The following is a 27,659-nucleotide window of genomic DNA, read 5'->3' as shown; positions in this document are numbered from 1 at the left end:
TGTCAGGTAGCCCAGCCATATGTGTCAGGTAGCCCAGCGGTTAGAACATTGAGCCAGTAATCAAAAGGTCACTAGTTTGAATCCCTGCGCTGACAAAGTGAAAAATCTGTTGATGTGCCCTTGAGCAAGGCAGTTAGTTAAACCTAATTTCTCCAGGGTCACCATTGATAATGACTGACCCTGGCCGTGACCCCATTCTCCAAGGGTGTCTCGGGGAGAGTGGGCTATGCCAAAAAACACATTTACAATTCACACACGTGTATTAATTCCCACTTGTACATGTGTGAAACAGGAAAAATATAAACAACCACCAAATGGTTATTATATGCAGATAGAATGGTGGGTTGAAAAATGGATGACATGCAGTCTGGGGAATGTCTACCTGTCATAAGTAAAGAGAATGCTGTATGGCTTCTGATACCAGAATAATGATGCTAGACAATAGGCGTTATTCCATCGTATGGACAGATTTGAAACAGTGGGCTTTGGACTGGTGGACAGTCCCATTTGATTAATATGGCGGCAGTGCGCTGTGTTATTGTGAGAATAAAAGCGTGACAGTTGATATTACAGTTGGAGATGTCGTTCTCCTTTCCCGTGATTAAAGGTCCTGAGGTCAGATGTGACAGTTGATATTACAGTTGGAGATGTCGTTCTCCTTTCCCGTGATTAAAGGTCCTGAGGTCAGATGTGACAGTTGATAATACAGTTGGAGATGTCGTTCTCCTTTCCCGTGATTAAAGGTCCTGAGGTCAGATGTGACAGTTGATATTACAGTTGGAGATGTCGTTCTCCTTTCCCGTGATTAAAGGTCCTGAGGTCAGATGTGACAGTTGATATTACAGTTGGAGATGTCGTTCTCCTTTCCCGTGATTAAAGGTCCTGAGGTCAGATGTGACAGTTGATATTACAGTTGGAGATGTCGTTCTCCTTTCCCGTGATTAAAGGTCCTGAGGTCAGATGTGACAGTTGATATTACAGTTGGAGATGTCGTTCTCCTTTCCCGTGATTAAAGGTCCTGAGGTCAGATGTGACAGTTGATATTACAGTTGGAGATGTCGTTCTCCTTTCCCGTGATTAAAGGTCCTGAGGTCAGATGTGACAGTTGATATTACAGTTGGAGATGTCGTTCTCCTTTCCCGTGATTAAAGGTCCTGAGGTCAGATGTGACAGTTGATATTACAGTTGGAGATGTCGTTCTCCTTTCCCGTGATTAAAGGTCCTGAGGTCAGATGTGACAGTTGATATTACAGTTGGAGATGTCGTTCTCCTTTCCCGTGATTAAAGGTCCTGAGGTCAGATGTGACAGTTGATATTACAGTTGGAGAGGTCGTTCTCCTTTCCCGTGATTAAAGGTCCTGAGGTCAGATGTGACAGTTGATATTACAGTTGGAGATGTCGTTCTCCTTTCCCGTGATTAAAGGTCCTGAGGTCAGATGTGACAGTTGATATTACAGTTGGAGATGTCGTTCTCCTTTCCCGTGATTAAAGGTCCTGAGGTCAGATGTGACAGTTGATAATACAGTTGGAGATGTCGTTCTCCTTTCCCGTGATTAAAGGTCCTCAGGTCAGATGTGACAGTTGATATTACAGTTGGAGATGTCGTTCTCCTTTCCCGTGATTAAAGGTCCTGAGGTCAGATGTGACAGTTGATATTACAGTTGGAGATGTCGTTCTCCTTTCCCGTGATTAAAGGTCCTGAGGTCAGATGTGACAGTTGATATTACAGTTGGAGATGTTGTTGGAGATGTCGTTCTTCTTTCCCGTGATTAAAGGTCCTGAGGTCAGATAGACAGTTGATAATACAGTTGGAGATGTCGTTCTTCTTTCCCGTGATTAAAGGTCCTGAGGTCAGATGTGACAGTTGATATTACAGTTGGAGATGTCGTTCTCCTTTCCCGTGATTAAAGGTCCTGAGGTCAGATGTGACAGTGGGCTATAAATCATCACCTGTTATCATATATTATAAGACCAAATCATTTCTGGCATACCATTATGCCGATTCAAACCTTCCATCTCAGCCAGGGTTGTGTCTAGGTCCATCTAATACATCAGAAACAATGGCGTCTCTCTCTCTGCTTAATGAAAGATTACACACGATAAAACAACATTATAAACCAAAGTCGTGTTTATCGGCATTAAAGCTCTAACTGTCGGTAACAGTAAGCTTCTGCATGCAAACAAACCATTATGTTTTTCAATGAGGCCATTATTGGGACAAAGTGGATCAAAATATGGCAATGATACTCTTTTTGTTGGTCAAGGAGGCCATTGTGGGGACAAAGTGAAGCAAAATATGGGAATGCCACCCTTTTTGTTGGTGGTTCTTTCCCGGAAGCTTTTTAGTGAACTCAGTCCTAAGGGAAACGTTCAATCAAATGTCTGCTAACAGAGTTTCAGAAACGTTTCACAAACCCTCCATCTTTGTCACCACGGAGATAGAGAGCTTTCATGAAGTCAATAGAATCATACACTGGAGTCGTCTCCATAACATGGTGGTTGTGTTATGAGTAATCTGTCTGATCAATGGAAGAGACTTCACAATGGTCGAGTCAAGTTCATTTCATATCGGGAGAAGAAGGGAGAGAATAAAAAAGTCAGAGAGAGAGAGCGAGAGAAAGAGAGAAAAACTATGTTTTTGGTTTCACATTGGTTGTTGGAACAAAGCCATATATTTCCTGATCGTAAAAAAATTAAGTTTTTTAAACATCCTGAGAACAGAAGTTAAAAGTTAGCCTATTATGGGAACATTTACACTGGTTAATGGGATATTTTGAGGTTTTTTTTATAGCTTCCTTAAAAGTTTCACTGAACGCTTCAATACGACTTTTAATAACACTGCTAGTATATTCAGGGTTGAATTCATTTCCTGAGAGCACATGTATTTTTTATTGTGGCACTGCATCAGTTAGATTCAAACCTATGATTTTCTGTTATCTATTCTTGGAATTAGTCCACTCCACCACCAGGATGGAGCTAGCATGCCATGTTTTTTGTGCCTACAAAGCTGTTTCTTTTAGTCTATTCAAAGGAGACAAGCATTCATTAAGATCAGATAGGGCCAATTAGTGGGCGCAGCCAACACACCTGAACACACTTCACAAGATGGAGGATAGAGAGAGTTTTGTTGATGCTGAGAACGGAATGTAGATGTTTTTAAGTAACATTCTTAGAACATTCTCTGAATGTCACTAAAGTTTTTTATGGAAAGTTTTCTTCATGTTCTGAGAATGGAATTTAGAGCGTATTGATGTTAAACACATTCCCAGAATAGCTTAAGTCACTTTGGGAAAATGTTCCCAAAATGTAATACAAATATGACATTAAATAGAACCACGTGGGAACTTGTGTGGAATGTTCTGTGGAAGTACAAAAATTCTCACAGAAGAACATTGTTTCTTACCATTCTCGGAACAATTTGAGAACATTCCCAATGTCAAACCAGTTGTAGAACGGTCCTAGAACATTACCAACATTGAAATGAAATGTAACCATGTTCAAACTTTTAGGAAACGTTCTGTTGAAGTTATGAAATACCAAGAAAATACACTTTTTTTTACAAGTTCCTGAACTGTGCTAAGAATGTCCCAAAGCCAAGCAACTATCCTGCACCATTCCTAGAAAGTTGTGGGAAGGTTGAATGCAAAATAACCACAGGACAATCACGCTCTCACCAAGCTCTAAGAAACATGGTTCTCAGAACTTTTATGCTAGCCAATGTCACCTGACCTTTAAAAATCTGCTGGCTTAGAGTGCTGGTTCAGTGGGCCAGGGAGCATGAAGCGTGGCTGAGGCTAGCACCCAGCCATCATCTAGCAAGGGTCAAAAGTAGTGCACTATATAGGGAATAGGGTACCATATGGGAGGCAGGACAGAGCGGCCAACTCAAAACATCTTGTCACGTCTGCTCCCGCTCTTCCCCCCTCTGGCGCTTGAGGGCGCCAGGCTGCACTTCATCTCTCCCTGTGTTACAATAAATATCTTGGTTCATTCATCCCTGTTTCCTGGTCTGAGTTTGCACTTGGGTTCCCCTGTGGTGCTCCGCTTAACAGTACAAAAACTCAGTGTCCAAGTGGTGTGTTGAACGCCATTTTCCACTCGTCCCCTCCACTCGTCTGGGGGAAGATGGGCCGGCGATTTGACTCAACAGTATTTCCCCCATAACGGCAGAGCCTCCTCTTACTGGACGCAGGGAACAAGTGGAGACCAGGTGGCCATCCTGGCCACAGTATAGACAGCTCCTAGTATCGATACGCTGCTGCCTCTCCTCTGGAGATAGACGGGTCCGGCCGAGCTGCATGGGTTCAGGCTTAGAACATGCCTGGGGTTGGGATGCTGTTGGAGGAGAAGGACAAGGCACTGAAGCAGATGTTAAGGAACTTGCAACCCTACCTACCCTCTCCCTCCAACATTCCTGGAGACGGTTGTCAATGCGGATAGTGAGAGAAATGAGTTCATCAAGATCATCAGGCTCCTCCCTGGACACCAACTCGTCCTTGAGGGTCTCAGTGAGTGAGTTCCGGAATGCTCCCTGAAGAGCCTCCTCATTCAAGTCGCCTCTCTGCGGCGAGGGTGCGGAACTCACATGCCATTTCAGCAACACTCTGGGCGCCTTGACAGAGGGACAGGAGTCATTTAGCGGCGTCCTTTCCGCAGACCGGGTGGTCGAAGACCTTCCTCATCTCCTCTGTGAATCTGCTATAGTAGAAGCAAATGGGTGACAGGATGCAGCAGCCATCATACGAAGCATCGGGGAGTACTGGCATTCCGGTTGGTATGGTGACATCGGCTCTGGGTCGCCGCCGATGGAACCGGGGGTGCCTAGCCAGCTTGTTGGGCTTCCACGTCCTAGCTGGCTCGAGAAGTTTCCTTGCCCAGGTTGGCTCGGATGGAGCACATCCCACGTCGGGCCTCAGCCGGATCATCAGTTATTTTTCGCCCAGCCGGTCCAGGATTTTTTTTCTTCTTTTTTTTTGGTGACGTCGGGGTGGATTCCACCGCCGATGGAACCGGGGGTCCACGCCCTGGCTGGCTCGAGAGGTTTCGTTGCCTTGGTTGGCTCGGCAGGTTTCCATCCCACATCACGCTCCGCTGGATAGTCGGGCTCTCTCGACAGGAGTCAGGCATCTTGCCTCAGCCGAATGTTAGGCTCCCACGCTCCTGTCGGGTCGTCAGGCTTTCACGCCCCAACCGGCTTGCCCAGCTCCCATGTCTCGGCCGGTTCACCCAGGTGGGACGCTGGGTACTGTCACGTCTACTCCCGCTCTTCCCCCCTGGGCGTGAATATCAGCGATATTGGACTCACTCATCATCTGTTTATTACCTCCCCTATATTTGTCAGTTCCCTTGCTCTGTTCCCGTTGCTGCATTCATTGTTTTTTGTCTGTGTTACCTGTTTGCTGACGCTGTTACTGTCTCGTTCCATGTCCGTTCTATATTAGATGTTTTACCTGCTTCGTCTCTCCAGCGCCATCCCATGTGACACATCTAGCCTTCTGCGGTGTTAGTCTTTCTGCAGGCCTGTCTGCTGTCCTCTCTACCGCCGGGCCATGCATCATCACAAGACAGAGAGCCTGGCCCGGCGTTGTCGTCATGACGATAGCTCAGGGCACACACACATGAGCGCATAAACACACCATCACCAGACACCCTTATATCTGGAGCTTTAGTTGGTAGAGCGGTGGACCCCTCCATCGATAGCCCTCCTGCTGCTTACTCCTCTGATAGAAAGAGGAAAAAATGAGAGAAGAAGAGAAATCTTCTGCTGGCTACTGCTCCTTGACTTGATTTTCATCATTGTTACCAGCGGTTACAAAGGAGCCTCATCACCCAGGGGTCAGGGGTTAACCGCCCTATGAGAGAGGAAATGAGAAATGAGAAAGTCGGGAGGGAGGGAGGGAGATGTGAGGAGGGAGAGGGAATGGTTCGTCTGACCAACAACAAGAGCTGCGGCGAACATTTATTTTATTTTCAGCCGATTTCAGATTGATACCTCGGAGGGTGTAACGAGGGTACTTTTGAGAGAAGTGTGTGTCCATGTGTGTGTGTGTGTGTGTGTGTGTGAGTGTGTGTGCATGACACACACTCATGCATGTACAGAGAACGAGACGTGTGTTCTCGTCTCCAGTTATTGACACCTGCCATGATATTTCTGGAGAAGCGTCCTAACATGCCAATCACACCGAGCAGCGACGCAATTTAATGAAATATACTTGTTGTCTGTCATCCTTTCAGGAAGCAGACACGTTTTCATTACGCCCGCACAAAACATGACATTTGACACCCATCTCAGTCACCCAGACACAAATAATATCCAGTCCTCAAAACAGCCCCATCTGCCTGTCTCTCTCTCTCCATTCTCTATCAAACTATTTTTACTGTCATTCTCTCCCCCTACTCTCTTTACTCCCCCCCACATCCTCCATATCTCTTTCTCTCTCTGCCTACAGTCCCCTCTCTCCTCCTCCCAGCCCCCTCCCTCTCTCACTCCATGTCTAAGGCTCCCTCCCTCTGCAGGTACACTATTCCTTCCGCATTATGGTCAATTTACACGGAGAGTCCCTGGGTGGAGTGAGGACACAGGGGAGGACACCGGTTCCCCTCCTAAAAGCCTCTGGATGAGAGATGAGGCTCTGCTGCATCTGAACGACGGCCAAAAACAGAGTACGGAATCAGGTCACTCAGACCTCTCGCTGTCCCTCCTTTTCTCTCTCCCTCTATCTCTTTTTCTCTGTCTGCCAGCCAGCTACAGTACACAGAGAGCTCTCTTCTGGACTGGGCATACGGCTCAGTAGACACAGACTAGAGAGAGAGAGAGAGAGAGAGAGAGAGAGATGGTGGCACAATGCGATTAAAGGGACTGAATGAGATCCACTGTTCAACGCTCTCTGATGTTGGGCCTAATCTGGGCCTGCAGTGTCACAAAGAGGAGTCCTATGGTCCGCTGGTTCAGGAAGTTAATGACACACATTATACTGGTAGACGTGTTTCCCCACAACACCACTCCACCACTGCAGAGCCATGAAACATCACTTATTTTCCACTTCTCTGTACGTCTATAAAAACAACACAACAAATATAGGTGGGTAGTCTAATAATTGGCCAGTGCAACCGGCAAGCCTGTACTTCCATGAACACATAATTATGTACAATGTTACCACTGTGTGAAATAGCTTGCCTGTCAAATTGAATGCTGGGCACAACAACCTTGCATTACTGCCTACGCATTCACATTCATTATGCAATCATAACAACGTGGGACAGCTACAACACATAGCACCGTGAACTTATTCTATTGTATGTATCTGTCCTTTAACTAGGTGACTCCCATTGAGACAGGAACACCTATGTGACAATGCTATTCATTGACTACAGCTCAGCGTTCAACACCATAGTGCCCTCAAAGCTCATCAATGAGCTAAGGACCCTGGGACTAAACATCTCCCTCTGCAACTGGATTCTGGACTTCCTGACGGGCCGCCCCCAGGTGATGAGGGTAGGTAACAACACATCCGCCACGCTGATCCTCAACACAGGGGCCCCTCAGGGGTGCGTGCTCAGTCCTCTCCTGTACTCCCTGTTCACTCATGGCTGCACGGCCAGGCACGACTCCAACACCATCATTAAATTTGCCGATGACACAACAGAGGTAGGCCTGATCACCAACAACGACAAGACAGCCTATAGGGAGGTGGTCAGAGACCTGGCCGTGTGGTGCCAGGACAACAACCTCTCCCTCAACGTGATCAAGACTAAGGAGATGATTGTGGACTACAGGAAAAAGAGGACCGAGCACGCCCCCATTCTCATCGACTGGGCTGCAGTTGAGAGCTTCAAGTTCCTTGGTGTTCACATCACCAACAAACTAACATGGTCCAAGCACACCAAGACAGTCGTGAAGAGGGCACGACAAAACCTATTCCCCCTCAGGAGAATTTAATAACTCTACCTACATGTACATATTACCTCAACTAACCGGTGCCCCCGCACATTGACTCTGTACCGGTACCCCTTGTATATAATCTCGCTATTGTTATTTTACTGCTGCTCTTTAATTACTTGTTACTTTTATCTCTTATTCATATCTGTTTTTTTGGAAATTGCTTTGTTTTTTTAGGGGCTCGTAAGTAAGGATTTCACTGTAAGGTTCACTGTAAGGTTGTACCTGTTGTATTCGGCGCATGTGACTTATAACATTTGATTTGATTTTAATCTCTATTTCAAGGGATTTGGCTGCCAAGTGAGTCCCATTGAGACAGGGATGTATTTTATTTATTTTTTTGAAGGGACTTGACTGCCGACGTGGACTTGACTTGAACTTGAGACTGTTATTTCCCTCCACAGTGTTGTCTGTACAGTTGCAGACCCATGCAGAGAGCTTGGTGATGGGGGTGCAATGTGCAGTCTGTCTGAGCGCTGATCCATGGCAACCCTTCGTCCTGCTCGCCATGCATGACAGAGCGCAGGATTGCACGCTAACGCCGCCCACCGCCATTCCCACTACGCTTCCCTCCCTCCACCACAAACACTGGCCAGCTGACTCCTTCTCTATCTTTCATTTTCCCTGTTTGGAAGCTTTTCATTTCTCCGCTCCGTCTCCATCCACTACTACGCCACATTTTTCTCTCTGCTCAGTCAAGCGTCACTTCAAATGGTACTCTCCCTCTCTTCCTCTCTGTCTCTCATCCTCCTCCTCTCTATCTCCCTCAGTCGTCTTCCTGCTGCTCTTCCTGCTGATCATCCTCTCCCTCCAGTATCATCTCTGTTCATCATCCTCTCCCTCCAGTATCATCCCTGTTCATCATCCCTCTCCCTCCAGTATCATCCCTATTCATCATCCTCTCCTCCCTCTCCCTCCAGTATCATCCCTGTTCATCATCCTCTCCCTCCAGTATCATCTCTGTTCATCATCCTCTCCCTCCAGTATCATCCCTGTTCATCATCCCTCTCCCTCCAGTATCATCCCTGTTCATCATCCTCTCCTCCCTCACCCTCCAGTATCATCCCTGTTCATCATCCTCTCCCTCCAGTATCATCCCTGTTCATCATCCTCTCCCTCCAGTATCATCCCTATTCATCATCCTCTCCTCCCTCTCCCTCCAGTATCATCCCTGTTCATCATCCTCTCCCTCCAGTATCATCTCTGTTCATCATCCTCTCCCTCCAGTATCATCCCTGTTCATCATCCCTCTCCCTCCAGTATCATCCCTATTCATCATCCTCTCCTCCCTCTCCCTCCAGTATCATCCCTGTTCATCATCCTCTCCCTCCAGTATCATCTCTGTTCATCATCCTCTCCCTCCAGTATCATCCCTGTTCATCATCCCTCTCCCTCCAGTATCATCCCTGTTCATCATCCTCTCCTCCCTCTCCCTCCAGTATCATCCCTGTTCATCATCCTCTCCCTCCAGTATCATCTCTGTTCATCATCCTCTCCCTCCAGTATCATCCCTGTTCATCATCCCTCTCCCTCCAGTATCATCCCTATTCATCATCCTCTCCTCCCTCACCCTCCAGTATCATCCCTGTTCATCATCCTCTCCCTCCAGTATCATCTCTGTTCATCATCCTCTCCCTCCACTATCATCCCTGTTCATCATCCCTCTCCCTCCAGTATCATCTCTGTTCATCATCATCTCCCTCCACTATCATCCCTGTTCATCATCCTCTCCCTCCAGTATCATCCCTGTTCATCATCCTCTCCCTCCAGTATCATCCCTGTTCATCATCCCTCTCCCTCCAGTATCATCCCTATTCATCATCCTCTCCTCCCTCACTCTCCAGTATCATCCCTGTTCATCATTCTCTCCTCCATCTCCTCCATCTCCCTCCAGTATCATCCCTGTTCATCATCCTCTCCCTCCAGTATCATCTCTGTTCATCATCCTCTCCCTCCAGTATCATCCCTGTTCATCATCCTCTCCCTCCAGTATCATCTCTGTTCATCATCCTCTCCCTCCACTATCATCCCTGTTCATCATCCCTCTCCCTCCAGCTATCATCTCTGTTCATCATCCTCTCCCTCCACTATCATCCCTGTTCATCATCCTCTCCCTCCACTATCATCCCTGTTCATCATCCTCTCCCTCCAGTATCATCTCTGTTCATCATCCTCTCCCTCCAGTATCATCCCTATTCATCATCCTCTCCCTCCAGTATCATCCCTGTTCATCATCCTCTCCCTCCAGTATCATCCCTGTTCATTATCCTCTCAGAGTGTGTGTTTGGAAGGAGTCCAGTCAAAGCTTCAAAGGTCCCTGCCGCTGCTACTGTCAGAGGATGGTACACACACTGCTGACTGGGCAGATATACTGTAGAGGACAGAACAACCCCAGCAGTAGGGATGAAACCATACAGAGTCAATGGACAGAATCTCAGGTCTGAGCTGTTTATGCTTAGTGTAGTTAGAAGGAGAGGAGGGCAGGAGCTTGACCTACAATGGTTGGTGATGGGGTTTGTACACACACACACACACACACACACTGATGTCTAGAGAGACTAGTAGTATACATCAAGCCTGCAGCTGGAGCCTTTGTTGATATGGCAGAATGTTCAGCTCTATACATGGTGTTTGGTTCCAGGGGCTTATAGAGCTTATAAGGAGAAAAATATCCCCCTCTTATCAATAGACACGCCATTCATTCTAGTCTCTCCTGGGGACCTAAAGGAGCCATGCTCATATCTGTGACTCTAATCACTTAGCGAGGGTGCTTGGGTAAAAAGCATTAAAAACAGAGGTTCTGAATGAAGTTTCCATCTGCAGTTCGGGTGCACATTAGGCATTCCACAGTCCGTGTGTGGCTATGTGAGAGAGAATAGGTATGTAGAGTGAAATAGCTGTCACCTACTAGATTTAACTTCCTTTCTATAGAGCCCTTGGGAGTGTCCAAAAACAGTCAGAATGATTAGCATTGGAGAGGGAACAACACACACACACAGAGAGAGAGAGAGAGAGAGAGAGAGAGAGAGAGAGAGAGAGAGAGAGAGAGAGAGAGAGAGAGAGAGAGAGAGAGAGAGAGAGAGAGAGAGAGAGAGAGAGAGAGAGAGAGAGAGAGAGAGAGAGAGAGAGAGAGAGAGAGAGAGAGAGAGAGAGAGAGAGAGAGAGAGAGAGAGAGAGAGAGAGAGAGAGAGAGAGAGAGAGAGAGAGAGAGAGAGAGAGAGAGAGAGAGAGAGAGAGAGAGAGAGAGAGAGAGAGAGAGAGAGAGAGAGAGAGAGAGAGAGAGAGAGAGAGAGAGAGAGAGAGAGAGAGAGAGAGAGAGAGAGAGAGAGAGAGAGAGAGAGAGAGAGAGAGAGAGAGAGAGAGAGAGAGAGAGAGAGAGAGAGAGAGAGAGAGAGAGAGAGAGAGAGAGAGAGAGAGAGAGAGAGAGAGAGAGAGAGAGAGAGAGAGAGAGAGAGAGAGAGAGAGAGAGAGAGAGAGAGAGAGAGAGAGAGAGAGAGAGAGAGAGAGAGAGAGAGAGAGAGAGAGAGAGAGCTGACGACACTCACCAGGGCCTGACAGTGATGTCATCTCCCTGAGACATGCCATCAGTCTCTCAGCAGATCAATATGGTTTATGGGAGGCAAAATAGTGGGACTTTTGGTGTGTGTGTGTGTGTGTGTGTGCGTGCGTGCGTGCGTGCGTGTGTGTGTGTGCGTTGCGTTGTGGTCCGTCCACAAGTTTATTTTCTATCTGAGGAGGGAGATTAAATATTTGTCTTTGTGTTCTGTAAAGTCAAAGAAGACTACTACCTGGCTGTGTTGTGTTGGCTTGTCTGTCTCACAGACAGGAGAGGCAGTCTCTACCTGGCCGTGTTGTGTTGGCTTGTCTGCCTCACAGACAGGAGAGGCAGTCTCTACCTGGCTGTGTTGTGTTGGCTTGTCTGCCTCACAGACAGGAGAGTCAGCCTTGATATTGCGCTATTCTCCATAATTCATGTTTATGTATGATCCCACCTGTCAGAATCAATGGGGGAACAACAGATCTGTGTGGGGTAGAGAACACAATCAAATTAAACTAAATGACACTAGCTGATTTCAGGGGAAACCGGGTGGAAATTGAGACATCAAAAAACGGCGCCGGAAGACAACGAGAAAACGAGGGGGGCAACGGCTGGGTGAAGAGACACTTGGTTAATCCAAGAATAATGTATTGTGATGGATTCTGACCTTTTGTGGGCTAGTATCATGTATGGAGATTTAATTAGTGTGTGGCAGGCGGCTGCACTGCAGCTGCGCCTTGAATGGCACCCCATTTCCCTACATAGTGCACTATGGGCCCTGGTCAAAAGTAGTGCACTACATAGGGATTAAGGTGCCATTTGGAACAGGACGGTGTTTTAATGAAGCCAGATCCGGAGGATGTGGAGGGGACTGAATCACCAGACAACGCTGATTAAACTCCAATCACCGCTCAACTCATGAAGAAGGCAGCCCGGAACAGGACACAATATACAAAGGTTGATCAAATTAAGAGACGGAAGGAAGAAGAGCCATTATCAAAAAGAAGAACATCAAACATGAACTTAGTCCAGATGAGTGTTGCCTTCCGAGCTGCTTTCAAGTGGGGGGGAGATAGAGGGACTGGCAACGGAGTAGAATAATGTAATTAATTGGAAATAATTCAGAATGTGAAGTCGGCGTGGATGACAAATGTAGAAGAATAGCCGATAGCATGCTACTTAACGACATGTCATTTATGATCATTAGGAAGTGGGGAGTGAGGCCGAGGAGGACCGCAGCCATGTGACAGGGGTGTACACGCGAACTTATCTCTCGTCTCTGTAAGCAGCCTAGAGTGGTGAGAAAACCACTCAACTAGCCATGTTTACAGCAGAACAGGCGAGAGAGAAAGAGGGAGAGAAGAGAAGAGAAAGGAGAGAATTTCCTTCGTCCTGCTGACACGGTGAACATGTCGATGAAGGAGCAGTTTTTTTTTTGTATAGGTCACATGCCATTTCACAATGATCTATGGACGCGGACCCGGCCCAGACTGATAGTGTTGAGCATGCATTATGTGCTTCAGTCGAGCGTGGCGGTTTGGGAAACGCATCCTCCTCCTCTATCCCTGTCCTGATGCAGCTCCTTTACCGACAAGAGGTACAGTAGCACCCGCTGGAAACCAACAAAGGCCTGACCTCGCAAAACAAGCTTTAATAGGTGTTTGGGCTGGACAGCTATAGGCCCACTGTTGACTCAGTAGGGGGGAATAAAGCTGTGCCATAGTGACCTTTTTAAATGTCCTAAAACCTAAAATGGCTGTCGCTGTGACATTGATGTGGTAGCATGCTGTTATGGACAAATCCTAACTTGAGTTACGCACTTCTGGGCAGGGGAAATCAAGCGTTGATGTCAACGGGAGATTTACACAAAGCGTATTGATTGTACCACCTACTGCTGGCACAGGGATGGAGTAAGAACTCTGCATACATTCACATCTCCATTCATACGTTCTGATCGAAAGGCACCGAATCCAAGCAACACCATCTAGGAAAACCAATCACATCACTGAGAGTAAACTACCGCCTGCATCAGCCAATCGACTGTAGCTCCCTGTAATCTGACATCCAATCACCTCAGAGCGTTCAACGTGTAATTCCATATCTGTATCGTATCCCCCTTTTCCTTCCATTTCTCTGTTCTTGAAATAGCTGCGTGCTGCCCAGTTCAAACCCACAGGGACTATTCTTTGACTAATACAACAGTAAGTTCACCGGCAGATTTAACAGCCCACATGTATCTGGGATACCTTCTGATGTTACGGAATGCTTTTTTCAGATATATATAACTTAACTTACTAAATTGTTTTTTTTAATGATACATTTCTTATCTTTGGCTGAAATTCACTTTAGTCAATTAAGCTCTCACAAGCCAGCTAATATTATTGGCTGAAAAACCAACTGCTACAACAGAGATGTTAGAGACGAGAGCACTCAGAGCGCCCCTAACACAAAGTGGCAATCACACAAATTGGTACTCCTTACAAAGACAGAGGCTATCTAATGAGCTGAGGTGAATGACCATTGTCTTTGTGTCTGTGTGTCTCTGTGTGTGTGTTTCTGTGTGTGTTTCTGTGTATTTCCGTGTGTGTTTCTGTGTGTTTCTGTGTGTGTTTCTGTGTATTTCCGTGTGTGTTTCTGTGTATTTCCGTGTGTGTTTCTGTGTATTTCCGTGTGTGTTTCTGTGTATTTCCGTGTGTGTTTCTGTGTGTTTCTGTGTGTGTTTCTGTGTGTTTCTGTGTGTGTTTCTGTGTGTTTCTGTGTGTGTTTCTGTGTATTTCTGCGTGTGTTTCTGTGTATTTCTGTGTGTGTTTCTGTGTGTTTCTGTGTGTGTTTCTGTGTGTTTCTGTGTATTTCTGCGTGTGTTTCTGTGCGCGGGTATGTGTGTGGGTGTCTGTGAGTGCATGCATATATCGTCTGCTCCTCTGTACAGCCAAGCTACTCTAATGAGCCTAGGGGCAGTTCATCCACTCTATAATTGGGGGGAAAACATATGATGTGAAAAATACGACAAGAGAGCTTGAAAAGAAGAGAAAACCAGAACCAGAGAGAGAGAGGGAAAGAGAGAGAGAAGGGGAGATTGAGAGGGGGAGAGAAATAGAGAGAGAGAGGGGGAGAGAAATAGAGAGAGAGGGGAGAGAGAGAGAAAGAGAGAGAGACAGAGAGAGAGCAAAAGAGAAACAGAGAGAAAGAGAGAGATGGGGAGAGTAAGAGAGAGCAGGAGAGAGAGAGAGAGAGAGAGAGACGAGAGAGAGAGAGAGAGAGAGCAAAAGAGAAACAGAGAAAGAGAGAGATGGGGAGAGTAAGAGAGAGCAGGAGAGAGAGAGAGACAGAGAGACAGAGAGAGAGAGAGAGAGGGCCTTCTCTTGATCTCTCTCTGTGGTTCTATGGTTCCTCATTAGACTTTTATATGAGCACAAACCCAAAGCTACTAGCTGTTACTAGCTGCTGTTGCTTCTCTGCCATGCAGTCTCTCTCCTCTCTGCTCTAAAGCCCTGTGTTTGGAGCCTGTGACTATCTTGGCTGCTGCATTTGGAGGGAAGAGAGCGAATGATGACTTGAACTACATTTCTGGCAACATTCAAGATGTCGCGTGCTGGGGGGGGGGCGTTCCCCTTCATGCATTATTGAAAAGAGAGCGAGGAATTAATTGGGACTAACAACCAGGATTTGTGTAAAATTATCCGTGTGATACTAGGGAGACATCTCCCCCACACATACACAGCTACTGTAGTAGGTTATCTCTCTCTCTGTCTTGTGTCATCCCCCATCTCTGTATCTTGTCATACAACATGTTCCCATTGTGCAAAGATCCAAGAACAACACAGACACCCCGCCATTTACCTCTAATCACTTACTAATTTGTGTGTGTTTGTGTGTACGTGTGTGTACGTGTGTGTGTGTGAGGGTTTGTGTGTGCGTGTGTGAGTGTGTGCGTGTGTGTGTGTGTGTGCGTGTGTGTGTTTGCGTGTGTGTGTATGTGTATATGTGTGAGGGTTTGTGTGTGCGTGTGTGAGTGTGTGCGTGTGTGCCTGCCTGCCTCTATATATGAACATGTGTTTGAAGTCATATTCCTGTAAATCCAGGCAATCATTTATGCAACCCCCCTCCTTGAATATCAATCATTTCAGAACCTTCAGAGATCATGTGTTTAGTGGTGTTTTTCTTTGCCGTATAATCAAAGTGCTTCTCCCTGCCTTTAAGGGAAAAGGGCCTAGTATCCATAGTGATGGAGCGGCCAGGGGAGAGTAAGGACCATCCATCTCCAGGATGGGGCTTTGTGACGTCGACCGCCTCTAATTTATACTGCAGCCGCCAAACTGTGGCGCGTGCTGAAATGGCACCATTCCTCACCGCTAACCCGTGTCCTCCCCCCCACCCCCCACCCCAACGATGGCGCACGCCGCCACTGATTTATCCCTCGCCGGAAACACCAGGAGCAGAACACAGCACGCCTCTGATACAAGTCTCTGTTCTTCAGTTGAGAGAGTCTCTCTGAATCATACTGTAAAAAGGAAGAGAGGGGTTGAATCGGAGAATCACGCCCTTCCTCTAGAGACTAAGATTAGTCATGTCGTTGCACCAATAGGGACAACTTTATGTATTTAATCACAGTACAGTCAGACCAGTACAGACTTGTATACACTAGCACAGATCAATGAATGAATGAATTCATCTTTGTGACCGTACAACTTTTAACACTCCCCAAATGAACTGAAAGAGAGGCTCACAAGCACTAACAAGCTCAGGAAAGTCTGAGGAATTTGAAGAGACCTCAACGCAACGTCATCCATCACTTTAGACAGTTTCCAGAAACATCCACACAGTGCATTAATCACAATGTAAGTGCAGATTGTGTGACTTTACGCAGCGCCTTCGTCAATCCTATAGTGTAACTGTAGGAAACTATAGAGAACAGTAGAGATAGCAGGGAAGCTCTTTAGACTAAGAGGCGAGCTCCCCTGCATTAAGACCCACTGATGGGTTTGTTTACTAGCTAATGTTCAGCACAGCATAGCAGCTGTGGAGAACCCTGCCTGACTGCTATTCAGTGAAATGTCCATTTCTAGTTTCTTCAGCTTGTCTGCGTTTTATCTGAGGAGGAGCGGTAGCTAATATAAACAAAATACTGTTGCGTCACATCGAAGCTCTGCTACTGCTTTGAGAGACACCGCTGATGTAAGATTTAACCTGAAGAGATTAAATTAAATGTGTTACTGAATTGCTAATGCCGCAACGGAGTGAGGTAAATTATGTTCATTACTTGTGAGTGTGAATTGCCCAACCCTCTAAGCCGGATAGAGAAACAGATACCGGAGCTGGTTAACACCTCAAATTAATCCAATGGTGGAGCAGCCCACCCAGAAACATGGTGCCTCTAATACACCTTTAGAGTGAGACAAAACTCTCATTATGGTTCTGTTGTGTAGTGTGGGTGATGAGCCTTCACCTTTCATTTAGTAGAACAAAATAAATACTCGGTAAATATGCACCTCTTGTTATTACGTGTTTCATTGTCAGAATGTAGAACAGATTTAACACTGTTCTAGTTGAATACAGCTCACTACTCACTACTCTCTCTACTCTTGTATTCCAGCATTGGTAACGTAAGGAAAATCAGACTGTATTCAACATACTATCCACACTGGCTTGTGGTGAACAAAATTGATGTTGAATGACAAGGTCAGTCATCAAGACGTTGATTCAATGGATCAGGTGTGAAAATAGTTGGTTAGTACCGCTGTGTATGTGTGTGTGTGTTTGGTACTCACAGCGCTGCTGCAGCGGATGTCCTTGACCTTGAGCCAGGCCAGGTCCAGGGTGCCCTCGCCCTTGTAGCACGACTGCAGTCGTTCCTTGATGCGCTCGTTGATCTCGCGCAGGGCGAACACGCACAGCGCTGACTCCTGCGAAGCCTCGCGCGGCCGCCGCTTCTGGCCCTTAGAGAATATGGTGAATAGGACGTCATCGTCGGGCCCCACACCTAGCGAGCGCCCCAATATGGCACCCGCCTTGGAGAGATAGGCCGCCTGTAGGAGCCGGTACTCCACGCCGCCCTTCACACAGCCCAGGGGTACCTCCACATACGAGTTAAAGGCTGTGTCATCTTTACACAGCCGGACTATTTTAGAAGTGTACACCTGTTCTCGCCCCGCGGAGGAGGAGCCGGTGGCCGGCCCATTCCCCATCTCCGGCTGCAGCGTAAGGAAGTAGACGAAGTTACCCGAGCCAAATCCGTAGACGTAGTAGATGTCAAAGTCAGGCACGATGGTGAACGTGTCCGACGGGATTTTGATCATGGATGCCACGAACTCATCGTGGAAGACGTAGGCGAACATGCCGTCCTCCTCCGAGTTGCGCGCCAGCTTGCGGCTGGAGATGGTGGGGAAATACTCGGGCTTGCCGTCCACTGCCGTGGCCACAAACAGCTTGTCGGGCGATGAGTCCCCGTACGACACGATGACGCCGAACACCGAACCGCTCTCGTTGACCCCGGACAGGTAGTGCTCCTTCTTGTGGAAGGGCTCTCCCAGCTTGAACAGGTCGTCCAGACGAAGGAGTTTACAGATGCCCTGATAGAGACTACCACAGGCTAATAGCCGGTTCTCCCGGTAGTCCATCAGCAGCATCTTGTTGACGTTGTTGGTGAGGGACAGCGGCTCGCTGCAGGGCTGCACGATGCGTGGCGGGTAGCACTTGCGGTTGTCCTCGTCGGGGCCAGTCTCGTGATACACCTGTACGTTTAGGTCGGGGGAGAGTTTGTAGATGCGGTTGACCGCTCCCAGGTACACGTTGCCGTTGCGTTCGTCCACGGCCACGTGGTTGAACTTCCACTCGGGGTTCTCGGTGCTGAATGTGCTATAGTCCTCCTCCTCGGCTGTGTCGATGGAGGCTGTGATGATAGTGGCGCCGTCGGGGGCATGGGGGAGGGGCCTGGATGCCAATGAGAGAGGGGGGGCCAGGGCCAACAGGAAGCAGCATAGGGTAAGACAGGAAGTCTGTGTCCTGGTGTGGTGGGACTCCATGGTCCGCGGTGTCAGGGAGGGCAAGAAGGGGCTCGGTCCAGTACTCTCAGCCAATCCGTGATCAGGCCTCTCTTGGGATTGAGGTCATTCTATACCTGGAGAAGAGAAGAGAAATATGAGGTTGGAAACACAAAAGACAACATTCTTGCATCTACATAAAGAATCCCCATACACATTTATCATACAGAGTATCAGACATATTTATCATACAGAGCACTGTACCAATAAAAAGGCAATAAGGCAAGTAGAAGAATGAGAGAGGAGAAAAAGAGAGACAGACATATAGTTGAAGTCGGAAGTTTACATACACCTTAGCCAAATACATTTAAACTGTGCTTTTCACAATTCCTGACATTTAATCCTAGTAAAAATGCCCTGTCGTGGGTCAGTTAGGATCACCACTTTATTTTAAGAATGTGAAATGTCAGAATAATAGAAGAGAGAATGATTTATTTCAGCTTTTATTTCTTGCATCACATTCCCAGTGGGTCAGAAGTTTACATATACTCAATTAGTATTTGGTAGCATTTCAATTGTTTAACTTGGGTCAAACGTAGCCTTCCACAAGCTTCACACAATAAGTTGGGTGAATTTTGGCCCATTCCTCCTGACAGAGCTGGTGTAACTGAGTCAGGTTTGTAGGCCTCCTTGCTCGCACAGGCTTTTTCAGTTCTGCCCACACATTTTCTATAGGATTGAGGTCAGGGCTTTGTGATGGCCACTCCAATACCTTGACTTTGTTGTCCTTAAGCCATTTTTCCACAACTTTGGAAGTATGCTTGGGGTCATTGTCCATTTGGAAGACCCATTTGCGACCCAGCTTTAACTTCCTGACTGATGTCTTGAGATGTTGCTTCAATGTATCCACATAATTTTCCATCCTCATCATACCATCCATCTATTTTGTGAAGTGCACCAGTCCCTCCTGCAGCAAAGCACCCCCACAACATGATGCTGCCACCCCCGTGCTTCACGGTTGGTATGGTGTTCTTCGGCTTGCAAGCTTCCCCCTTTTTCCTCCCCCATAACAATGGTCATTATGAACAAACAGTTCTATTTTTGTTTCATCAGACCAGAGGACATTGCTCCAAAAAGTACGATCTTTGTCCCCATGTGCAGTTGCAAACAGTAGTCTGGCTTTTTTATGGCGGTTTTGGAGCAGTGGCTTCTTCCTTGCTGAGCGGCCTTTCAGGTTATGTCGATATAGGCTCGTTTTACTCTGGATATAGATACTTTTCGTACCTGTTTCCTCCAGCATCTTCACATGGTCCTGTTGTTCTGGTATTGATTTGCACTTTTCGCACCAAAGTACGTTCATCTCTAGGAGACAGAACGCGTCTCCTTCCTGAGCGGTATGACGGCTGCATGTCCCATGGTGTTTATACTTGCGTACTATTGTTTGTACAGATAAACGTGGTACCTTCAGGCATTTGGAAATTGCTCCCAAGGATGAACCAGACTTGTGGAGGTCTACAATTTTTTATCTGAGGTCTTGGCTGATTTCTTTTGATTTTCCCATGATGTCAAGCAAAGATGCACTGAGTTTAAAGGTAGACCTTGAAATACAATCACAGGTGCATCTCCAATTGACTCAAATTATGTCAATTAGTCTATCAGAAGCTTCTAAAGCCATGACATCATTTTCTGGAATTTTCCAAGCTGTTTAAAGGCACAGTCAACTTAGTGTATGTACATTTCTGACCCACTAGAATTGTGATACAGAGACTTATAAGTGAAATAATCTGTCTGTAAACAATTGTTGGGAAAATTACTTGTGTCATACACAATGTATATGTCCTAACCGACTTGCAAAAACTATAGTTTGTTAACAAGAAATTTGTGGATTGGTTTAAAAACGAGTTTTAATGACTCCAACCTAAGTGTATGTAAACTTCCGACTTCAACTGTACATTATCAAGTCCAAACCCATCTGAACCTTTCAGAGAGAGACAGGAGAGGGTGTAGAGGGTATAAAGAGAGTATAAAGTCTGAGAGAGAGGCCTGCTGGGATGAGTGGAGGACTGTGTGTTCTCAGATGGCTAATGCAGGACCCCGGGGGGTTATCTACGGTCATACACCATCTCTATGTCTCTGCATGGGCCCAGCCCCTTCATATCCTTCACAGCCCATCACACATCCCTCACATCCAGGCTGCTCCACTCCTAATTGATTCTCTCCTCAGAGTGTGATTTGCATGCTTTGTTGATTTTTCCCTCTTTTCTTCAGATAGAGCTTCCCACCTGCTGACATGGCTAGGAGACATAGTTCTAACATTCTGGCCCACACACACACACACACACACACACACACACACACACACACACACACACACACACACACACACACACACACACACACACACACACACGCACAGTACACACACACACACACACACACACACACACACACACACACACACACACACACACACACACACACACACACAGTTTATGGATAGAGGTGGAGCGTGCACACACACACATACATACAGACAGAGTTTATGGGCAGAGGTGGAGTAATTAGGAGGAAGTGCTAGTGGTTGCAGAAACAAGCGCCTCATCAGTCCCTGGGTCGTTTGTCAAGCCTCAGCAATATCACACTACTGTTCCTCCTTGCCTATACACACACACAGTACACACACACACAGTACACACACACACACACACACACACACACACACAGTAACACACACACACACACACACACGCACAGTACACACACACGCACGCACAGTGCACACACAGAGATACATATAGAGTATGTTCTGTATGTTTACACGTATAGAAACAAAGGCTACACGGTACACATCCATATTCAATGTACACACACATTATAAACACACCAAGAGGAAATGAGGAGAGCATTTCCTGTAAACACTGCGGTCCCCTGTGCTTCCAACTGCTCATTAGCTCTCCCCTATGAACAGGTGATCACCTGCGTGGTATCCAGGGTCAGCCTCCACAACACTGCTGACACACACACACACACTTTTGCTTTAATTACACTGATGCTAAACAAGTCTCACATTCATTGCTCTTCATTGTAGCTCTAGCATTGTATGATAGTGAGACTATGTGTGTTCTGTAATGAGTGTGTATCCAGTTACTTGGCGGTGATTATAGCTTTGAGTCGTCTGCATCAGTTTTGTACTGTACATCTGGATTTGGGGATTTTCTCCCATTCTTCCTTACAGATGTTTAAGCTCTGTTAAATGAGATAGGGAGTGGCGGTGAACAGCAATCTTCAGGTTTTTCCACAATTTTGTTGTTGTTGTATTCTTTTTCTCCCCAATTTTGATCTTGTCTCATCGTTGCAACTCTCCAACGGGCTCGGGAGGCAAAGGTTGAGTCATGCGCCCTCCGAAGCATGAACCACCAAACCGCGCTTCTTATAACCCGCTCGCTTCATCCGGAAGCCAGCCGCACCAATGTGTCGGAGGAAACACCGTTCAACTGACGACCTCCTGCAGACGCCTGGCCCGCCACAAGAAGTCGCTAGAGCGCTATGAGCCAAGTAAAGCCCCCTGGGCCAAACCCTCCCCTAACCAGAACTACTGGGCCAATTGTGCGCCACCCTATGTGACTCCCGATCACGTCTGGTTGTGATACAACCCGGGATCGAATCCGGGTCTGTAGTGATGCCTCTAGCACTGCGATGCAGTGCCTTAGACCGCTGCGCCACTCGGGAGGCCCCTTTCCGCAGTTTGTCAATGGAATTCAAGTCTGGGCTTTGGCTAGGCCACTCAAGGACTTACAAATGCTTGTTCTGAAGCCATTCCAGCATTGTAAATATGTACAGGGACTTCAGAAAGTATTCATACCCCTTGACTTATTCCACATTTGTTACAGCGTGAATTCTAAAAGGATTGCAAACAATCTTACCCATCTACACACAATACCCCATAATCACAATGTTTTCTTGATGCAAATGTATTGAACATATCTAAATTACATGACTATTCAAACCTTTTTGTTAAAACACTCTAAATCCAATTTCCTTCAATCATCCTTGAGATGTCACTACAACTTGATTGGAGCCCACCTGTGGCCAATTAAATTGTTCGGACATAGAAAGAAACACACCTGTCTATATAAGTTCCCACAGTTGACAGTGCATGTCAGAGCAGAAAATATACCATGAAGTCCAAGGAACTGTCTGTAGATCTCCAAGATAGAATTGTGATGAGGCACATATCTGGGGAAGGGTATAAACATTTTTCTGTGTGTTGAAAGTTTCCAAGAGCACAGTGGTATCCATCATTAGGAAATAGAAAAAATATGGAACTACCCAGGAGCTGGCTGTCCGACCAAACTAAGCAACCAGGCAAGAAAGACCTTGGTCAGGGAGGTGACCAAGAACCCAATGATCCCTCTGACAGAACTACAGAGTCCCTTGGCTGAGATGGGAGAACCTGCCAGAAGTGCAACGGTCTCTACAGCACTTCATCAATCTGGGCTTTATGGGAGAGTGGTCCAGACGGAAGCCACTCATGACAGCATGCCTGGAGTTTGCAAAAAGGCATGTAAAAAACTCTGAGATCATAAGGCAAGAGATTGAGGTCTGATGAGACAAAAATGTAACTCTTTGGCCTGAATGCAAAGCGCTATGTCTGGAGAAACCAGGCACAGCTCATCACCCATCTAACACCATCCCTACTGTGAAGCTTGGTGGTGGCAGTATCATGCTATGGGGAAGCTTTTCAGCGGCAGGGCCTGGGAGACTGGTAAGGATAGAGGGAACAATGAATGGAGCCAAATTCAGGCAAATCATTGATGAGAACCTTGTACAAACAACCTTAGACTGGGGCATAGATTTACGTTCCAACAGGACAATGACCCCAAGCATACAGCCAAAACAGTGCTGGAATGGCTTCAGAACAAGAATGTGAAAGTCCTTCAGTGGCCCAGCCAAAGCCCAGACTTGAATCCCACTGAAAAACTGTTGAAAGACTTGAAGATTGCTGTTCACCGCCACTCCCCATCTAATTTAACAGAGCTTGAGAAAATCATCGCTGCTAAAGTTGCTTCAACAAAGTATTGATGTAAGGGTTGTGAATACGTATGTAAATTAGATATTTCTGTATTTCATTTTCAATACATTTGCAAAAATTACTAAACACGTTTTCACTTTGTCATTATGGGGTATTGTGTGTAGATGGGTGAGAAATTGAAACACAGGCACTGTATGAAGACACTGTAGGATCTTAATTTGAGCCAGTCTGTTACAGCAGGAAAGTAATCCTGCAGCAACAGGAAATGTGAATTATTATGCGCATTATTATTAAATTGACACAAAATCAAGTCTATAAATGTAATGTGGAAATTAGAAACTTGAGAAGCCTGTTTAACCTTTTACTGCAGTGGCCTAAATCAGGGTCTTTTGGTAGTCCAAAAAAATCTACTTTGAAACAAAAGTATACAGCTCACACACATGGTTATGGACTTAGAAGAAAGAAGACACCTGTACCATGTCAGATATAAAGTTGAAATCTATAGAATTTTGAGTTTGCATCCAAATATTACACTTTATATACATCACAGAAGACTGAAATATAAAAAAATGTAAAATGAAATGTTTGATATAATGTTGATTAATGTCACGGATCTCTCCGGTACTGTTGCTCATTCCGTGCACCAGTTTCGGAGGTCTACGTCACCGGCCTCTAGGAACTGAACTGTGTCATTACGCACACCTGGTCCCCATAATCTCCCCTGATTAGTAATTGTATACGTGTGCCCTTTGTTCACCATTGTCTGGTTGATTATTGTTCCAATGTCCGTTGGGCGTGTGAGTACCTGTGCTGTGTTGTTTTGGCTTTCGTGCCACGTGTATTGCGCAGATGATTACGGGTCTCATCCCGTGTGGTATCATTGTGCGATTGTGTATTTATTCGAGGTACTACTCGCTCTTTTGTTTGGGTTTCAACCCTGTGTTTTGTATACGTGTTTCTTTGGTCTTCGTCCCCGTGCCTTTACACGGCACGCTGTAATTTGGGTAAATAAAAACCCCTATTACGCATTCCTGCGCCTGTCTCCCGATCCCTTTATACCAATGTGACAATTGAAATTATAAAAAATATGAACAACATTCCACCCATGAGGCCACTAGAGGGGGCTTTGATCATTCCACTGCAAGTTTTAAATGTCCTACAATGCAGGAAAGTTTTCCTGCAACAGGGGGATCAAATTAAATCTGTACCTCTGGGCTAACAAAATTAATTTCCATGACAATGGACAATAATGTATTGTATCATATAATATTGTATCTTATCTTGTCATATTGCCTACACATGTACATGTATTAGTCAGTGTTAGTCAGGCTGAGCCCATCCCATTGGACACAGACGTCAGTTCAACGTCTAGTCTAGATTTACATTTGGTTGAGTTGTCAACTAATGTGGATTCATGTGAAATTAATTTTAAAAAATGTCACCATGTCATTTAGGTAAAAATTGGGTGAAAAAAAATGAAATGTCCTTATGTTGATGACTTTTTGCAAATCCAACCAACCAGTTTTGAACGTTGTTTCAACCTGTTTTTGCCCAGTGGGATTATTTCTCCCACACTGCCAGATACAGTTGAAGTTGGAAGTTTACATACACTTAGGTTGGAGTCATTAAAACTCGTTTTTCAACCACTCCACAAATTTCTTGTTAACAAACTATAGTTTTGGCAAGTCGGTTAGGACATCTACTTTGTGCATGACAAGTAATTTTTCCAACAATTGTTTACAGACAGATTATTTCACTTATAATTCACTGTATCACAATTCCAGTGGGTCAGAAGTTTACATACACTAAGTTGACTGTGCCTTTAAACAGCTTGGAAAATTCAAGAAAATGATGTCATGGCTTTAAATGCTTCTGACAGGCTAATTGAAATAATTTGAGTCAATTGGAGATGCACCTGTGGATGTATTTCAAGGCCTACCTTTAAACTCAGTGCCTCTTTGCTTGACATCATGGGAAAATCAAAAGAAATCAGCCAAGACCTCAGATAAAAATTGTAAACCTCCACAAGTCTGGTTCATCCTCGGGAGCAATTTCCAAACGCCTGAAGGTACCACGTTCATCTGTACAAACAATAGTACGCAAGTATAAACACCATGGGACCACGCAGCCATCATCCTAGAGATGAATGTACTTTGATGCGAAAAGTGCAAATCAATCCCAGAACAACAGCAAAGGACCGTGTGAAGATGCTGGAGGAAACAGGTACAAAAGTATCTATATCCACAGTAAAGCGAGTCCTATATTGACATAACCTCAAAGGTCGCTCAGCAAGGAAGAAGCCACTGCTCCAAAACCGCCATAAAAAAGCCAGACTACGGTTTGCAACTGCACATGGGGACAAAGATCGTACTTTTTGGAGAAATGTCCTCTGGTCTGATGAAACAAAAAATATAACTATTGGCCATAATGACCATCGTTATGTTTGGAGGAAAAAGGGGGAGGCTTGCAAGTCGAAGAACACCATCCCAACCGTGAAGCACGGGGGTGGCAGCATCATGTTGTGGGGGTGCTTTGCTGCAGGAGGGACTGGTGCACTTCACAAAATAGATTGCATCATGAGGATGGAAAAGGATGTGGATATATTAAAGCAACATCTCAAGACATCAGTCAGGAAGTTAAAGCTTGGTCACAAATGGGTCTTCCAAATGGACAATGACCCCAAGCATACTTCCAAAGTCATGGCACAATGGCATAAGGACAACAAAGTCAAGGTATTGGAGTGGCCATCACAAAGCCCTGACCTCAATCCTATAGAAAATTTGTGGGCAGAACTGAAAAAGCGTGTGCGAGCAAGTAGGCCTACAAACCTGACTTAGTTACACCAGCTCTGTCAGGAGAAATGGGCCAAAATTCACCCAACTTATTGTGGGAAGCTTGTGGAAGGCTACCCGAAATGTTTGCCCCAAGTTAAACTATTTAAAGGCAATGCTACCAAATACTAATTGAGTGTATGTAAACTTCTGACCCACTGAGAATGTGATGCAAGAAATAAAAGCTGAAATAAATCATTCTCTCTGCTATTATTCTGACATTTCACATTCTTAAAATAAAGTGGTGATCCCAACGGACCTAAGACAGGGAATTCTTACTAGGATTAAATGTCAGGAATTGTGAAAAACTGAATTTAAACTTATTTGGCTAAGGTGTATGTAAACTTCTGACTTCAACTGTAGCTCCGATCAGACAGCCACTTGGGATCTCCAGGTAAAATCTCCTGGTGAGGAGCAATCATGGAACCACACCGACTGGGCTGCAATCTGATTACACTCACTCTGACTCATATTACTGAGAGAAACGAACCAATCAGACAATGGGTTAACACATTTCAGACAGAGCGATAGAGAGTGAGAGGGTGAGTGAGGGTGAGCGCCAGAGACAGCGAGAAACAGGGTAAGTGCCAGAGAGAGAGGGTGACCGCCAGAAAGAGAGAGAGGGATAGAGAAAGATGGAGAAAGAAAGAATAATAATTTCTCCTTGACAAAGGGAAAGAAGTAGGTGGTCAAAGGAAGCAGTAAGGGGGAGCAGAGCTGCATGAGGACTACTGAAAGGGCATTGGGCTCTCTGCTTGGACTAAAAATAAAGGCCTGTTGTAATATTAATCTTACACTGGGAGCGGCTGTGAGCTCCCAACTCTAATTTACCAGCGGGGGACAGAGTACCTGGATAACAAAGTGCTCAGCTGGATATACCTCAACAACTTCATTCAACTTTAAATAGCAAAATAGAGAAAGAGGGAGGGAGGGAGGGAGGGAGGGAGGGAGGGAGGGAGGGAGGGAGGGAGGGAGGGATTGAAGGTGAAATATCACCTGTAGTGTCGATGGGTACACATATCATCTTGTTCTCTGTAGCAGGTGCAAACGCACTCACACACACACACACACTCACACACACTCACACACACACACACACACACACACACACACACACACACACACACACACACACACACACACTGCACATGCAAACTCTATCCCTCCCCCTCCCTCCTCTCTCTCTCTCTCTCTCTCTCGCACACACACTAACACAGAAATAACCCGCTGGCTTCGGCGCCTTCAAGAATGTATGATGATCGCGACCTGAAACCGTCAGTGACACGCAATTATCCTGCTCATCGGGGAAGCTCGTTTAGCTCCTATTTGCATTTGCCTG

General features: G+C 46.0%; 1 protein-coding gene across 3 annotated transcripts in view; it reads right to left on the bottom strand.

The window, feature by feature from the left end:
• The window catches only part of LOC106609762 (plexin-A4), a 493,355-nt gene that overhangs the window by 423,277 nt on the left and 42,419 nt on the right, over nt 1–27,659 (bottom strand). For all 3 annotated transcript variants that reach the window (XM_045722278.1, XM_045722276.1, XM_045722277.1), the window contains exon 2: nt 17,246–18,594. In XM_045722278.1, the coding sequence (XP_045578234.1) occupies nt 17,246–18,499 (1,254 nt within the window). In that variant the 5' untranslated portion in view covers nt 18,500–18,594. The remainder of the gene's footprint in view (nt 1–17,245; nt 18,595–27,659) is intronic.

This window comes from Salmo salar, chromosome ssa07 (assembly GCF_905237065.1).
Source record: "Salmo salar chromosome ssa07, Ssal_v3.1, whole genome shotgun sequence".
Taxonomy (NCBI): Eukaryota; Metazoa; Chordata; class Actinopteri; order Salmoniformes; family Salmonidae; genus Salmo; species Salmo salar.
This window is presented reverse-complemented; position numbering and strand designations above follow the sequence as displayed.